The 17,391-nt window shown below is 50.5% G+C and overlaps 1 protein-coding gene across 1 annotated transcript in view; it reads left to right on the plus strand.

The window, feature by feature from the left end:
- Positions 1-15,468, plus strand: part of NINL (ninein like) — a 70,457-nt gene extending 54,989 nt beyond the window's left edge. Inside the window, exons 19-23 of the mRNA XM_007451440.1 lie at positions 8,120-8,278; positions 8,972-9,085; positions 11,863-12,033; positions 13,267-13,380; positions 15,277-15,468. Of these exons, the coding sequence (XP_007451502.1) occupies positions 8,120-8,278; positions 8,972-9,085; positions 11,863-12,033; positions 13,267-13,380; positions 15,277-15,468 (750 nt within the window). The remainder of the gene's footprint in view (positions 1-8,119; positions 8,279-8,971; positions 9,086-11,862; positions 12,034-13,266; positions 13,381-15,276) is intronic.
- Positions 15,469-17,391: the final 1,923 nt, after the last annotated feature.

Here is a 17,391-nt window from a genome sequence, read left to right on the forward strand (position 1 = left end):
TATGTGTCTTGGTGTATTTCTCCTTGGATTTATCCTGTACGGGACTCTCTGTGCTTCCTGGACTTGATTAACTCTTTCCTTTCCCATATTAGGGAAGTTTTCAACTATAATCTCTTCAAATATTTTCTCAGTCCCTTTCTTTTTCTCTTCTTCTTCTGGAACCCCTATAATTCGAATGTTGGTGCGTTTAATGTTGTCCCAGAGGTCTCTGGGACTGTCCTCAGTTCTTTTCATTCTTTTTTATTTATTCTGCTCTGCAGTAGTTATTTCTACTATTTTATCTTCCAGGTCACTTATTCCTTCTTCTGCCTCACTTATTCTGCTATTGATCCCATCTAGAGTATTTTTAATTTCATTTATTGTGTTGTTCATCATTGTTTGTTTCATCTTTAATTCTTCTAGGTCCTTGTTAAATGTTTCTTGCATTTTCTCTATTCTATTTCCAAGATTTTGGATCATCTTTACTATCATTATTCTGAATTCTTTTTCAGGTGGACTGCCTATTTCCTCTTCACTTGTTAGGTCTGGTGGATTTTTACCTTGCTCCTGCATCTGCTGTGTGTTTCTGTGTCTTCTCATTTTGCTTATCTTACTGTGTTTGGGGTCTCCTTTTTGCAGGCTGCAGGTTCGTAGTTCCTATTGTTTTTGGTGTCTGTCCCCAGTGGCTAAGGTTGGTTCAGTGTCTGTGTTCTGGTGGATGGTGGAGGGGACTAGTGCCTGTGTTGTGGTGTATGAGGCTAGATCTTGTCTCTCTAGTGGGCAGGTCCACGTCTGGTGGTGTGTTTTGGGGTGTCTGTGGACTTATTATGATTTTAGGCAGCCTCTCTGCTAGTGGGTGGGGTTGTGTTCCTGTTTTGCTATATGGTTGGCATAGGTTGTCCAGCACTGTAGCTTGCTGGTCGTTGAGTGAAGCTGGGTGCTGGTGTTGAGATGGAGATCTCTGGGAGATTTTCGCCGTTTGATATTATGTGGAGCTGGGAGGTCTCTTGTGGACAAGTATCCTGAAGTTGGCTCTCCCACCTCAGAGGCACAGCACTGACTCCTGGCTGCAGCACCGAGAGCCTTTCATCCATACAGCTCAGAATAAAAGGGAGAAAAAGTAGAAAGAAAGAATTCGTAGAAGTAGAAAGAAAGAAAGGAGGGAGGGAGGGAGGAAGGAAGGAAGGAGGGTAGGAAGGAAAAAAAGTAAGAAAGAAGATAAAGTAAAATAAAATAAAGATAAAATATAATAGTTATTAAAATAAAAAAATAATTATTAAGAGAAAAAAAAATTTTTTAAAAGACGGATAGAACCCTAGGACAAATGGTGGAAGCAAAGCTATACAGACAAAATCTCATACAGAAGCATACACATACACACTCACAAAAAGAGGAAAAGTGGAAAAAATCATAAATCTTGCTCTCAAAGTCCACCTCCTTAATTTGGGATGATTCGTTGTCTATTCATGTATTCCACAGATGCAGGGTACATCAAGTTGATTGTGGAGCTTTAATCCGCTGCTTCTGAGGCTGCTGGGAGAGATTCCCTTTCTTTTCTTTGTTCTCTCAGCTCCCAGGGGCTCAGCTTTGGATTTGGCCCCGCCTCTGCGTGTAGGTCGCCAGAGGGCATCTGTTCTTCACTCAGACAGGACGGGGTTAAAGGAGCCGCTGATTTGGGGGCTCTGGCGCACTCAGGCCGGGGGTGGGAGGGGCACGGAGTGCGAGGCGAGCCTGCGGCGGCAGAGGCCGGCGTGACGTTGCACCAGCCTGAGGCCCGCCGTGCGTTCTCCCGGGGAAGTTGTCCCTGGATCCCGGGACCCTGGCAGTGGCGGGCTGCACAGGCTCCCCGGAAGCGGGGTGTGGATAGTGACCTGTGCTCGCACACAGGCTTCTTGGTGGCGGCAGTAGCAGCCTTAGCGTCTCATGCCCGTCTCTGGGGTCCGCGCTTTTACCCGCGGCTCGCGCCCGTCTCTGGAGCTCCTTTAGGCAGCGCTCTTAAACCCCTCTCCTCGCGCACCAGGAAACACAGAGGGAAGAAAAAGTCTCTTGCCTCTTCGGCAGGTGCAGCCTTTTCCCCGGACTCCCTCCCGGCTAGCCGTGGCACACTAACCCCTTCAGGCTGTGTTCACGCCGCCAACCCCCGTCCTCTCCCTGCGCTCCAACCGAAGCCCGAGCCTCAGCTCCCAGCCCCGCCCGCCCAGGCGGGTGAGCACACGAGCCTCTCGGGCTGGTGAGTGCCGGTCGGCGCCGATCCTCTGTGCGGGAATCTCTCCGCTTTGCCCTCCGCACCCCCGTTGCTGTGCTCTGCTCCGCGGCTCCGAAGCTCCCCGCTCCGCCTCCCGCAATCTCTGCCCGCGAAGGGGCTTCCTAGTGTGTGGAGACCTTTCCTCCTTCACAGCTCCCTCCCACTGGTGCAGGTCCTGTCCCTATTCTTTTGTCTCTGTTTATTCTTTTTTCTTTTGCCCTACCCAGGTACGTGGGGTGTTTCTTGCCTTTTGGGAGGTCTGAGGTCTTCTGCCAGCGTTCAGTAGGTGTTCTGTAGGAGTTGTTCCACGTGTAGATGTATTTCTGATGTATCTGTGGGGAGGAAGGTGATCTCCGCGTCTTACTTTTCCGCCATGTTCCCGGAAGCCCTGTATTTGTTAATTGGTGTTCTAGTGTAAGGAAGAGCTTTTTCTTCTCTCCATTTATTTATTTATTTTATTTATTTATTCTTGGCTGCATTGGGTCTTCGTTGCTGCGCATGGGCTTTCTCTTGTTGCAGCGAGCGGGGCTACTCTTCGTTGTGGTGCACAGGCTTCTCATTGCGGTGGCTTCTCTTGTTGAGGAGCTTGGGCTCTAGAGCACAGGCTCAGTAGTTGTGGCACATGGGCTCAGTAGTTGTGGCTCACGGGCTCTAGAGTGCAGGCTCAGTAGTTGTTGCGCACGGGCTTAGTTGCTCCATGGCATGTGGGATCTTCCCGGACCAGGGCTCGAACCTGTGTCCCCTGCATTGGCAGGCAGATTCTTAACCACTGCGCCACCAGGAAAGCCCTCCATTTATTTATTCATCATTATGTTACTATCATAGATTCCTGTTTTATTCAATGGGTTATTAATATGTTACCATCAGTATTTATTTTCATGCTCAGATTGTCCCAGATTTGGCCAATAAGAGCCCCCTCAGGGGGACTTCTGGGTCCTCCTGACAGGTCCTCGTCATTCTTTGCGCACTTCCTCACTTTCTGGTGCCTCACGATATTCCAGGTTCATCTCGTACTTCCCTGCCCCAGTCCTGGAAGAAGTCATTTCTCCAAGGAGCCCTTGGTGACTTTTAGTTCCAAATGGTATTTAGAGACCAAGATCTGGGCACTAGGAGTGCTCACGGCTCCTGGGGCATCACTATGTCCAGGTGCAGTTAGTGCATAGAGCTAGGGAGTGTATACATATATTTATTATGCTCACATGCACATGGTTTCAGGTATATTTATTTATATATCTCCCTACTGAAAACCATGAATTCAAACTCTTATCTGCAATTCCAACATCACAGGGATAATTCTAGTTTTCTCCCTTTCCATATTTGTAACTCTTGCCTCTAGCAATGAAAAACCTGGTTTCCTCATCTTCAATAGATTTACTTAACTATTTGATTAATCCCTTTACCCTGCAGGTAAATGCCCTGTCTCACTCAGCACTGACCTCCACATTGGTCTCCCTTTGCCCCATAAGTAAATGCTTTCTGTACTTGGTCTCACTTACTGGCTTTTGGACTGAAGCACAGAAGCTGGGATGTGTCATTCTTGGTTTTGTTTTTGTTTTTTAATTCTTTTTTAAATTGAAATTAGTATTGATGATTGCAGACTCCCAGGTGGTTATGAGAAGTATATTACAGAGAAATACACTTTGTCCAGTTTCTTCCAGTTGTAACACTTTATGGAACTATAGTATAATATATCTGTGTTAGTTTGCTAGGGCTGCCATAACAAAGTACCACAGAGTGAGTGGCTTATACAACAGAAGTTTATTTCCTCATAGTTCTAGAGGTTAGAAGTCTAGGATCAGGGCAGGACTGGTTTCTTCTATGGCCTCTCTCCTTGGCTTGTATACAGCTGTCCTCTCCCTGTGTCCTGACGTGGTCGTCCCTCGGATGTGTCTGTATCCTCATCTCTTATTAGGACACCATCATATTGGACTCATATGACCTCATTTTACCTTAATCACCTCTTTCAAGACCCCATCTCCAAATACAGTCACTCTGAGGTATTGGGGGTTTGGGCTTCAACATGTGAATTGGCAGGGATCAGTCCATAATGAATATCAACGACCAAGATGTCGACATTGATACAATCCATGCGCCTTACTCGGGCTTCCCCAGTTTTACTTGTGTACTCGTGTGTGTGTCACGTTCTATGCAGTTTTATCCCCTGTGTAGGTTCGTGTCTCCACAACCACAGTCAAGATACTGAACAGCTCCAGCTCCACAAGGATCCCTCACGTTGTTCTTTCATGACCACACCCACCACCTTCCTGCCCACCTACCCCAGCCCCTAACCCCTGAAAACCACTAACTGCCCTTCATTTCCAAAACTGTGTCATTTCAAAATGTGTTACAAAAGGAATACAGAATACGAACTTTGGGGTTGCCTTTTCTCGCATATCATAATTCCCAGCTGTGTGTCCCCAGTTAGCCTCTTCCTGTTGCTGGACACTTTTCCAAGGCATTGATGTCCCACAGCTTGTTTTGTTTTGTTTCTTAATATTTATTTCTTTATTTGGCTGCGCCTGGTATTAGCTGTGGCACGTGAGATCTTCGTTGTGGCCTGCGGGATCTAGTTCCCTGACCAGGGATTGAACCCGGGCCCTTGGGAGCACGGAGTCTTAACCACTGGACCATCAGGGAAGTCGCCCACAGCTTGTTTTAACGCTCACCTTTTAAAGGACGGCTGGGCTGATTCCAGTTTGGGGCTGTCACAGAGGTGCCGTGAACATTCTCAGGCAGGTCTTTGTGTGGTTATAGGTTTTCATTTCATGGGATAAATGCCCAGGAGAGCAGTTGCTGAGTTGTATGGTAGTTACATGTTTAGTTTTATAAGAAATTGCCCAACTCTTATCCAGAGTGGCTGTAACAGTTTCCGTTCCTGTCAGCAATGTGTGCTTGATCCAGTTTCCCCACATCCCTGTCCACACCTGTGTTGTCACTCTTTTATTTTAGCCACTCTGATAGGTGTGTACTGAGTCAGAAAGGTTAGAGGGGGCTGCAGTTGGGTATCCCCTTCCCCACGCTGGTTCTGATCTGGTAAAAAGGACGTTTCCCTTGAGGGCAGAAGAACAGAGTGCTCTGTGTGCTTCAGAATGGTCACTGTCTTAGTCTGCTCAGGCTCCATACAGAATGCCACAGACAGGTGGCTTAAACCCCAGGAGCTTATTGCCTCACGGTTCTGGAGGCCGGAAGTCCAAGATCAAGGCGAGGCTGACTTGGTTCTGGTGAGGCTCTTGCGGGTTTGCAGACGATGCCCTCTCACTGTGTCTTCTCATAAAGTCACTGTCCTATCAGATTAGGATCCCACCTCGTGAACACATTTAACCTTAATTACCTGCTGCAAGCCCTGTCTCCAGACACAGCCGAGAGTTTGTGGACACAGTTCCGCCCACAGTAGCCAGTTTGTTTCGGGCTCCAGCCATCAGCTCCTGGTGAGCTGTGACTCCCTTTGCCCATCTCTCCAGTTTCCAGGGCATTGATTTGCCCTGTGACCTCAGTTCTCTGATGGGTCTCAGAAGAGTGGTTGAGTTTTCAGTTATTCAGCTTTTTCTTGTTGGGAGGATGGGAGTGATGACTTCCAAGCTCTTTACAGGCCTAGACCAGAAGCCAGAAATGGTGTTTTGTTTTTCACATGGGATTCTGAGTGTTCAGTGTCAGGACATAAAAGTACAGTGGATTTTCACCTGCCAACCTTGTGTCCTGACACCTTGCTGAGCTCTTACTCTTTCTGGGAGTGTTTTTATTTATTTTTAATTTTTATTATTATTGTTATTATTATTTTGGCTGCGTTGGGTCTTCGTTGCTACACGTGGGCTTTCTCTAGTTGTGGCGAGTGGGGGCTACTCTTCGTTGCGTGTGTGGGCTTCTCATTGCGGTGGCTTCTCTTGTTGCAGAACACGGGCTGTAGGCGCGCGGGCATCAGTAGTTGCAACCTGTGGGCTCCATAGTTGCGGCGCACGGGCCCTTGAGTACATGGGCTTCAGTAGTTGCGGCGTGTGGGCTCTAGCGCGCGCAGGCTTCAGTAGTTGTGGCTCACGGGCTCTAGAGCACAGGCTCATTAGTTGTTGTGCACGGGCTTGGTTGCTCCTCAGCATGTGGGATCTTCCCGGACCAGGGATCGAACCCGTGTCCCCTGCGTCAGCTGGTGGATTCTTTTTTTTCACAGAATAAAACACTGCTTTTACATGGGTCTCAATCTGAAATCCACAAGTGCTAGTAAGTCAGTTTTTAAATGTTTTAATTTGTTTCAAAGTTAAACCCAAGACACATTGACTTCATAGGAAAGTCATAGGATTTCATAGGAAATCCACTGAGAAATGTTTTTCTAGGCTCCCCCAGCAGAGCATGTACATGTTAGTTACTTTACTGCTGTCCCACCACTATACCAAGATCACCTAAACTGTGTGTGTAGTATTCCGAATGTTCTTAGTTATACCCTAATTTCACTAACTGCAAAAGATTTTCTGAGATAACCTGTCACATGAATTCTTTGGCTACTTTTGAAGATGAAGTCCAAAGAACTCTTAAATGATTCTCCTTTGTGGGGTTGGGTGGCATTTTATAGGCATTAGCAACTAGCACCTGGGGCTGTGCTGATCCCATCTGGCATCACTGGGAGACAACCAAAGAATCATATGATGCAACAGCCAACTAAGTGACTCAAAACTGAAGGTTAAATTTAAAGAAAAAACTAATTTAGAGAAAAAAAGGTAATCCTAGAGGAACTCGTTCTAAGTTATCAATCATTATGCCTCTGTGTGTGTGTGTGTGTGTGTGTGTGTGTGTAAGGCACAACCAGATGGATTCAGTGCAGCCTGGCAGGCGGATTCTTAACCACTGCACCACCAGGGAAGTCCTCTGGGAGTGTTTTTGTCACCTCTGGCTTCTCAGACCTCTGCCGTCCCCTGGAGAGACCCATAGCTCTCGCCCCAGCCTGCTTCTTCCTGCGCCTGACCGATGTGGTGGGAACATCCGGCCCTGGGGCGACAGTGATGCGCCCACAAGCTGTGCGTGGACGCTACTCTGAGGCACGGAGGGCTGCAGACCCTCGGCCTCCAGAGCGGCTGCTGGGGAAAAGCAGATGAGCGAAACGTGGTTTGTGTGAAGGTGTGTGACACCCAGTTGGAAATAACGCACTTCCGTGTGTCACCTGATGGCTGCTGTTTCATCCCAGGCAGCGCTGTCCAGAGTCCAGCATCCGCTGCCTGCAAAGTGGGCGATTTTATCAGTGTGCTCCCCCCACCGAGAGCCTCGGTTTTTGTGTTTAATGACAATGATTTGAAGAGAATCACGTGCCTCAAGCATAACGAGGGTTTTTTTTCCCCTTCAAATTGCTTAAGATAATGTTAGAAATAACCGTGGGAGAAAGAAGAAAACCATGCCAGTTCTCCAGAGCACTGGTTGGATGTTGATGTGCTGTGAGCCCCCCTGGTGCCCAGTCTGCTGCTTCTTGGATGGACCAGAGTTCATCCTCTGCCCCGTGGCCAGAGAGCCCATCACTCTGGGGACGCTGAGCTCCTCACCCACTAGTTTCTAGTAGTAACCCCACCCCGCTAGCTGTGATGACCAAAATGGTCTCCAGACATTGCCAAGCGTCCCTTGGGGAGCAAGAGTGTCCCTGGTTGAGAACCACTGGAATGCTGTTGGTTTAAAAGAATAGCTTTTTGTTGAGAGTCCGCCTGCTGATGCAGGGGACATGGGTTCGCGCCCCGGTTTGGGAGGATCCCACATGCCATGGAGCAGCTTGGCCCGTGAGCCATGGCCAATGAGCCTGCGCGTCCGAAGCCTGTGCTCCACAACGGGAGAGGCCACAACAGTGAGAGGCCCGCGTATAGCAAAAAACCAAAAAACAAAAAACAGAAAACTTTTTCATCTGTGTTTTATCCCTTTTTGTTCTAGAGTCAGAAATGCAAGGATGAATTGTCCCAGCTCAACCACAGGGTCCTGCAGCTGGGAGAGGAGGCCTCTACCCACCAGGCCCAGAGCAAGAAGAATCACATCACTGTTCAGCTGCTGACACAGAGACTGGAGGAGGCCGCAAGCCGGGAGGAGCTGCAGGTGAGTGGCCGGGCGCAGCAGGGAGGGGCAGACAGGCTGGCCTAAAACAGATGAGGAACAGCCCTGATGTGCCTGGAGGTAAAGGGAGGGACTTAACAAGCAAGCCCTGAAAATATGTGGACTTCAGCAGCTTTTACAAAGCCTGGTATCTAGAAAAAGTAGTAGAGAGGAATTAAATCCTGATGATAGGAGAGTAAGTTGGTACAACCTCTCCGGAGGACAATATGGCAAAATATACATCAAGAGCACCAAGAACGTCCGTGCGCTCTGGCTTCATGATTCTGCTAGTGGGAACTTTACTGAGCATTGTGTACGGACTTAGCTGGAAGTGTTTTCATTGCTGTGGTATTTATAATAGCAAAACAGAATTGGAATCAGCTTTGAATCATCAACAGTATTGAATTAGTCAGTAAATGATGGTGCAGCCATTAAAAACCATGTTTTTGAAAAGTATTTAACACTCAAGATATAATGAGGGGGAAAGCACAGCATACAGCGTCTTAGTGACAGAAGTCCGTGCGTGTGGAGGGAGGGCCAGGAGATACAGCAGAACGTCGGGTGTGGTCCTCGGGCTGCTGGGATCATGGATGAGTTGAATTTTATAATTTTTGCTTTTCTGAAGTTTCTGCATTAAACGTGTATCACATCGCTAAGATACTTCTTATACTTGTGAAATTGATTTTTAAAAAACAGGATAACCAAATCCAAAAACTTGAACTTGAACTTGAACACGTGACTCAGGAACGTCAGAGCCTGAGACTGGCACAGTCACAGCTGAGAGAGGCCCTCGAAGAGAGTCGGGACCAGGTGGGTGTGTGCAGTGGTCCCAGCCCGGGAGGGGTCAGCCTTGCCTCTGACAGCCTGACCGGGACTAGTCCAGCCAGGGGCATCCTTGGTCTGCCTCAGGTCACCCGGCTAGTTGGGCATCCGCCAGGCCCAGGACTGAGTCAGGCTCAGTCCAGGGTCGGGTTGAACTCAAGTGAGCCACGTGAAGAGCTGCGCCTGTTCCTCACGAAGGGAGGAGGCTATAGCAGTGCCTCCAGGTGTGCCCTCTACAGATGGAGGGGCCAGGGAATGCGGCAGGTGGCCTCTGAGGTCCAGGCCAACAGGGCAGAGCAGCCCCCGAGGTGACCCCGCTCCGCGCCCCCAGTGGAGCCCAGGTGTCACATACCTGTGACAGGTATGTGACAGGTGTTCCACCTGCTCTCCTGCTGCAGCATTTGTCCAGCGCGCACCAGGCTCAGGGGAGGCAGGGAGTTCGCGGTCTGGGACAAACATGTGAGCAGAGTGGGCCCAGGAGGGACGGCGGGTGCCTGACAGCGTGAGGTTCAGGGACCCAGGGCTGGTTCTTCTGAGGAGTTCGAACAGGAGAAGGGAGGTGACAGGGTGAGGTGCCCTGAGGGCCACGGGCCCAGTGTGGACTCAGACCTGGGGTGTGCTTGGAGGGCCAGGGTACAGCAGCGGGAAAAGGGCCGTGGGAGAGGGTCTCTAACCCGCATGCCTCTGCCCAGCCTTTGTACCAGGTTCCCCAACTGGCCCCTGGCCTGACTCCTGGACTTGGCTGTGGTCACCTGGTGTGAACAGTCACTTCTCAGATGGCCCGGGGCTGCAGAGGGGTCAGTCTGGGTGCGGGACCCCCACCGGGGCCTTATGAGGTGCTGTCAGGCTCCTGTGGGCTCAGCCCCCCGCTGTAAGCAGGCACTTTCCCCGAGGTGCCGCCACGTACTGGGGGCTCCTTTCTCTACTTTTAGTGCAAAAGGAACCTTGAGAAATCGCCTGGACTAGATTGAGCCTTTGAGGCTAAGGAGTCAGATCCATCTGCTGGCAGAAGGGCTGGGCTGCCAGAGGTTTCCGTGCCCGCTGGGATGCCCAACATTCAGCCGCCGTCACAAGCAGGAGATACTGCACTTAAGCAGGCTGCTGTGACATGAGCTGGCGTCCCCTTTTGTGATTTAGACGAGGACCCCCGTGAAACACACCTGGATGAAAGTGTGGAGAAGGGAAGTAAGGAGCTTCCAGGGCACCTAGGGACCCTCTGGGTGTGTGGAGGTGAGGTGCACACAGAGCCACGGGGAAGGGAGGGAGTGGTCACCGGTGCGCCATGAGCGGTTCCAAGGTCACAGGTCCAGCAGGGGAGCCAGGCGTCCAAGAGGGCACTTACAGGGGTGCCATGGACTGGGGCACCCGCACCGGCCTCTCCACGGCATGGGGTTCTCGTGGTGCGGCAACCAGGCGCCCCCAGAAGAGCATACAGGTGGCTAGGCTTCTGAGGCTGGTGCCCGGGAGTTCTGAATATCATTTCCCCACATTCTGCCAGTCCAGCTTGCATTCAGGGCAGGAGGGGCTGCTGTCAGGGGCTCGCTGCCCCGCCCCGGCAACCAAAACGCAAAGGCCCTGGCTTCCCAGCTGCAGTGGCCCCACTGCTCTCCTGGGGACGTCCCCCTTCTCACGTGGCAGTTGAGCAGGGCTCTCCGGAGGTAGCTCAGCCTCCACCCGCACCTCACTTCACAAGGAGGGGGCTCGGGGCACTCAGTTGGGCGGTGCTGATGTACCACCCAGCCAAGTGGGAAGCGGGCGGTGAGGAACCTGGGCAGGGGGTGTGAAGAGCACTTTCAGGTGGGTGGGGGCTCAGACACGGGCCAGAGTGACTGCAGAGTGACCATCTGCATCTCCAAAGTCGGGAAGAGGCTACATCTGGTGGAGGGTGTGTGAGAACTACCCTCCCCTCTCTTCATCCCAAAGAGCATGGTAGCTGCCCTGCTGGACCCGTGTGTACGGGTGTGTCTCTGGGGGGACCCGTCCTGGAGAACTGCCTGGAGTGGCCCCTCAGACACGCAGTGACACGGGACAGTGAGGGAAGTGGGGCTGCGGGCTCACAGCCTCGCTCTTGCCTGGCATGGCCGGCGCCCTCCTCTCCAACCTGCCCTCAGCAGGACCCCTGGCAGAGCTGTTGCCTCTCCCGTCTGTGGGATCTCAGAGGGAAGTTCCGTGTGTTCCAGACGACGCTGCCAGAGTCCAAGTGATATAAATGGTGTTGAGATCTGGTCTCCCAGGTGGTCCATCAGGGGAAGTGGCCAGGCTCTGGACAGCTTGGTACGAATGACCCAGTGGGCTCTGTGCCCAGGGAGTGGGTGCTGAGGTCCATCCACACCTGCTCCCAGCCCCTCGCTGATCACTGTGTAACCCACCTCTGGGACCCCGGCCGCAGCCAGGTGTCAGGAGCGTGAACTCTTCACTTAGAGGAAGGCTGCCATACACAGCTGGCGTGGGTCACAGTATTAAAGGAATTACACCCCAGTAATGTACCCGGAAGGTAAACATGACAGAAGGTTACGTAATCCGGCGGGAGGTCACGTGGAGGATTACAGGCAGGCCTTCCTGGCTCTCACTGTGCAGAAGCGCCAGCTGAATGGAGTTTGGGCGTCAGAATTCAGCTAAACGGGCTCTTTAGGAATCGTGGGTTTTGCTGCAGACACTTCCCTTGTGGGGTGACCTTAAAGGTAGGGATGCAGTCTTCTGTGCCTGTTAGTGACCCGATAGCTCTGGGCAGTCACCCCAACACTGGGTGCCTTCTCCCTGGGCAGCTGTACGGGGCCACCATGAGGCTGAGGCTGGCCCAGTCCCAGCACGCCCACGCGGTCCAGCAGCTGCAGGAGCAGATGGAGCAGCTTGTGCCTCGGGGCCGCGTGGCTGAGCTGCAGCAGCTGCTGGAAGGGGAGCGGCAGGCGGCTCGGCAGCTCCAGGAGGAGGAACGGGTAAGTGAGGACAGGGGCCCAAGGGTTGGCTGAGGGTGATGGGGAGGGTAAGGTTGGCTCTCTGGTGACTTAGCCAAAAGCTGCCCAGGTGCCCAGGGGAAGATGGCCCCACAGATGTCCCACTACTTGAGGACTGGTTTATGGAAGCTATGGGACCCAACTTTCCCTGAGAACTGGGGGGCGTTGAGCAGCTGACCCAGAAGGCACCCCAAAGCCCCCCAGTCTGTCTTCTGGGCTGCACGTGTCTGCAGCCAGCCACACAGCCACACACACGGTCCCCGCTTCCAGGCCTGAAAGATGGTGATAGAGGGGCCGCGAGGGAGGCAACGGGCAGGGTCCCTACCTGTGTAGCCCTGTAAGAGTACATGCAGGTGCAAAGGTCCTGAGGTGGGCTGTGCTCAGAATGTTTAAAGGTAGCCAGGGCATGGAGGGCGGTTGGACAAGAGGTCAGCGCAGTGACAGCACAGACTTGGGGAGCCCGACTGTGTGCCAGGTGCTGCCCTAGGCATCTAGACACATAGAAGCAGAGTCGCAGCCTCAAAGGGCAGTAGGACAGCGGCTCAGAGCACGCACTGCTGGGATCTGGATCCTGGCTGCACCACCCCAGCCGAGTGACGTCAGGCCAGTTAACCTCTCTGTTTCTGTCAACTTCTGGTGGCAGCGGTTCCCACCTCAAAGCACCATCTCAGGCACCAGTGAGTGAGCACCTTAAAAGTGTAAGCCTGCGGGGCATATCTTGGTCCTCAGAGTTCATGAAGTGGGGGTGGGGGGGGCCAGAGGGTGAGGCACCTTCACGAGGGAGGAACTGGCACAAGCTTGCAAAGGTGGGTGGAATTCGAGGTTTGTAAAACAAATTCTATCGAAGAATAGCCTTTCAGCATTATGCAAAAACGTTATGCTGGAGAGAGAGTTAAGCTGTGAGAGATTATTGACAAAACAAATTTAGTCAGAAATCCTTTAGAAAGCCTAAAGTGTTTGGGGAAACTCCCTTTGAGTCATTTAGGACTGAAAGGACAAAATCCTAGCACAAAGCAGTCTGCTGATCTGCTTAGACTACAGTGAGAAATGCAGCTTTGTGGCTTGTGAGACATTTCTAACCATCCCTCTACGGATGAAAGGTTATCCACACGCTCAGATTTGCACACTTCAGCTAATTTCCATTCTAAAGTAAATAAACCCGTGATGATTATTTTAAAAATGTACAGTGTTCGTCTCTAACCTCCTTTTGTGCAGGAAGCACATGAAAAACAGCTGAAAGCCGCAGAAGAGCGGGTGGAGGAGGTGGAAATGATTTTGAAGAACGTGGAAGCGCTCCTACAAGAGAAAGTGCGTGAGCTGAAAGAGCAGGTGAGTGATGATGCCTCGTTTGGGCATTCAAGTAGCTGATCAGGCAGACATAACCCAAGAGAACCCCATGTCCTGTGGAATCGCTGAGATGGGGAGAGGAGAGAGAGAAGCCATTGCTGCCCTAAAAGCTCTACTTGGAGCTACAGGAAATGAAACATGAGAATCTGTAGAAATACTTCTCTTACATAGCAGTCAAGTATGGTTCATCTGCAGCATCCGGAGCTGCAGGTCCCCAGGTAGCGTCACTCTGTGCAGGCCACCCACTCCTGACCACCCCCGCATCTCTGCAGCCCCTCCCCTGCCGACACTGCCATCCTCCCACCCTCTGTCCCTGGTCCTCACGTTCCTTCCCAGCAGTCAGACTTGGTGACTCCCCCAGTCACTCCTGGCAAAACCTCAACCCAAACCCCAGGTGACTCCTGAGGCTCCTGCACGTGGAGGTGCCAGGGTGGCCGGGGAGCTGTTCCAACTACACCCTCGCCCCCACTGCCCTCTCCGGTGGGCCCTTTCCCTCCTGTCTCTGACCTCCAGCACCTCTCCCCTCAGCTGTGCTCTGCGCTTGTTTCACTGGAAGACCAGAAGTGTCGAAAGAAATGCATGTGCCTGTGTCCCCTCCCCTCCGCCCCAGCCCTTCCCTCCTCTGGAGCCTTGTCTCAACACCACCTTCCAGAGCCCTGGTCCTACCAGCTCTCTGCTCCTCTTTACATGAGTCCCTTCAGAGCTGTCTGTGCTCTCACCTGCCTGCCCAAGTCCAAAACCTTGGAGTCCTGATGGACCCCTTCCCATCTCATCCTTCAGCAAGGCCTTCAGCGTGGGATACAGAGCCCCCATCTCTTGGGTCCTAACAGCTGGTGTCCTTGTTTCCTTTGATGTGCTTTCAGCGGCAAAAGTCATCTTCAAATGTGACGGAGGTGTTAGCCCTCCTCTGCTCAGAAACCTCCAGTCTTTCCACATCCCTCAGAGTAAAAGGCAGTTTTTAGTGGCCTTCAAGGTTCTGCAGGACCTATTCCCCTCCCCTTGGCCCCCTGCCCAGCCAGCATGGCAGCTCAGACTTCCTCACAGGCCTCCTGGCCATTCCTGTCATCCCCACATGTGCCAGCTCTGTGTGGAATGTTCATGCCAGACAGCCTGACTTACCCAGTGCTTTATTCAGATCTCTGTCCAAATGTCAACATACAGGGAAGCCCTCTCTGTTCACCTCAGTGTCAGCTGTGTCTCCCCTCCTGGGTTTTCTGTTAGCAGGTCCCACCACCCGACACTAGTCCACCACCAGTCCCACCATCCAAAACTGCGTGCTTGGTTCTGGTCTGTCTCCTTCCATTGGAATACATGCCCTGTGAGAGCAGGGCTGTTGCTAGGGCAGCACCTGGCCAACGGAGCTGCTCAGTTAATTACCTGAGTGAATGTATTTAGTGCTGACTCACGAAGCGCAAATCCGGGACCCCTGTGTGTTAGCATCCTGACTAGTGTGGCCTGTGTCCCCATCACTGAAGCCCCTACAGCTGCTGTGTATGTGGTGACCACAGTGCCTCACTGTGTCCTGGGTGACGGGATGGGCCTGCAGAGCACCTGAGATGAGCCAAACATTTTGGGTACTCTTGACAATTTCGTTTCTTTTTGAGGCCTACAGATTTTGGTCTTTTTGTCTTCATTTTATGGTAAAAATCAATTTGTGCAAAATTGGCTTAAGTTTTCTCTACCACATAGTTCATCAGATTCTCAATTTCCTCTCTCCCACCAGGATAACAAAAATTGTCGTTACATCCAATATTTGTTTCCAATTTGTTAAGAATCCCCAAACTGTGGTTTGAACGTGGAAGACTGGGTGGGGCAAGCTGGTAGCGTAGCATTTCTGCATTAGATTCACAGTGCATTGTGGCTTTCTCCCCTGTCCAGTTTGAAAAGAATACACGATCTGATTTGCTGCTCAAGGAGCTCTATGTGGAAAATGCTCACCTAACGAAAGCGCTTCAGGTCACTGAAGAGAAGCAACGAGGTGCTGAGAAAAAATCCCGGTTCTTGGAAGAAAGAGTTAGAGCTCTCAACAAACTACTGTGTAAGATCGCTTCAGCATCTCTCTCTGTGTAGACTGCTTTTCTTCTTGGAGTTCATTTTGAAAGAACATCTTTTAAAAGTAAACCACTGTGATGCCATAACTTCTATGGCTCATTGGCCGCACACCCCTGGACAGATGAGGATTATGACTCTTTGTTCGCCCCACAAGCATTTAATGGAGGTCGACTATGTGCCAGATGCTGGGGAAACAGACATGTTGGAAAAGACTATTTTTTTAGTGGTCCCTAGGTAAAATTCCTAAATTTGCTGCTTACTAGTGGAACAGGTTATGGGGGCTCTCAGCAAGGTAAATGGTAAAATAGTTTTAATGTTTTACTTCTGACCTTGGCTACAGAGACTAAAATGCAAAGTCAGGGCTCTGCAGTTCTGCCATTTCACTGTTGCTGCTCTGGTTGAGTCATTGGCATTCTCCATAGTGGGTGGATACAGACACTCCAGAAATGCTTCACTTCCTGTGACTGTCAACTAGCGATGAGGGATAGAGGAGGGGAAGCCCCTTTGTTGGGGTCAGCTCCACTGCAGGGATGTTTGGACAGTGCTTGTTATTTTAGGGCTGTGGACTCAGGGAGGATGGTTTCTATTGTGAATGCAATCTTTTCCTCTTTGAAGTGTCATCACACTGGAAAGTATATTATATGTAAAAAAAAAAAAAAAAAAGTATAGTTTTATATCCAAAATATACATAAATTATGGCCATTTGGTTTATCAGCGTAAACTGCTGTAATATGAAGAGTCACTGTATTTGCAATAAAAGTCCTTTTCTATTAAAACTGATTTCTAAGTGTTTTTTTGTTGTTATTTATTTTTGGCTGCATTGGGTCTTCACTGCTGCGCTTGGGCTGTCTCTAGTTGTGTCGAGCAGGGGTTACTCTTCACTGTGGTGAGTGGGCTTCTCATTGCGGTGGCTTCTCTTGTTGCGGAGCATGGGCTCTATCTAGGCTCTTGGGCTTCAGTAGTGGTGGCGCACGGGCTCAGTAGTTGTGGCTTGCAGGCTCTAGATGACAGGCTCAGTAGTTGTGGCGCACGGGCTTAGTTGCTCCACGGCACGTGGGATCTTCCCGGACCAGGGCTCGAACCTGTGTCCTCTGCATTGGCAGGCAGATTCTTAACCACTGCACCACCAGGGAAGCCCCTAAGTATTTTTTAAACTATAAAATATTTCAAAGATATAGAAAAACAGTTTCATAAGGAACATTCATATGTATTACATAAACATTCAGATGTATTAAAAACATTGTTACAACATTTTGGATAAAAACGCAGTCCCTGTTCTACTGCATTCAACCTTCCTGGAGGCAACTGCTGTCCTAAAGCTGCTGCACCTCCCCACTATCTGTCTGTACAGTCATTGTACATGCTTGAATGAGAAAAACCTTAAACCACTGGAATAGATGGAAAGATCAGATCCTGGATAGGAGGACTCAACACCATAAAGTGGGTTCTTCTATCCATGCACCTGTGGTCAATTAATCTGTGACAAAGGAGGCAAGGATACACAATGGGGAAAAGTGGTGCTGAGAAAACTGGACAGCTACATGTAAGAGAATGAAATTAGAACACTCTCTAACACCATACACAGAAATAAACTTAAAACGGATGAAAGACCTAAATGTAAGGCCAGAGAGTAAAAACTCTTAGAGGAAAACATAGGCAGAACAGTCTTAGGGAATTCCCTGGTGGTCCAGTGGTTAAGACAGCTCTTTCACTGCCATGGGCCCTGGGCTTGATCCCTGGTCGGGGAACTAAGATCCCACAAGCAGTACAGCACAGCCAAAATATAAATTTAAAAAAACAAAACAAAACAATGCTCTTTGACATAAATCGCAGCAATATCTTTTTTGATCCACCTCCTAGAGTAATGAAAATAAAAACAAAAATAAACAAATGGGACCTAATTAAACTTAAAAAGCTTTTGCACAGCAAAGGAAACTTTAA

Source organism: Lipotes vexillifer, unplaced genomic scaffold (assembly GCF_000442215.2).
Source record: "Lipotes vexillifer unplaced genomic scaffold, Lipotes_vexillifer_v1.1 scaffold670, whole genome shotgun sequence".
In the NCBI taxonomy this organism is placed as follows: domain Eukaryota; kingdom Metazoa; phylum Chordata; class Mammalia; order Artiodactyla; family Lipotidae; genus Lipotes; species Lipotes vexillifer.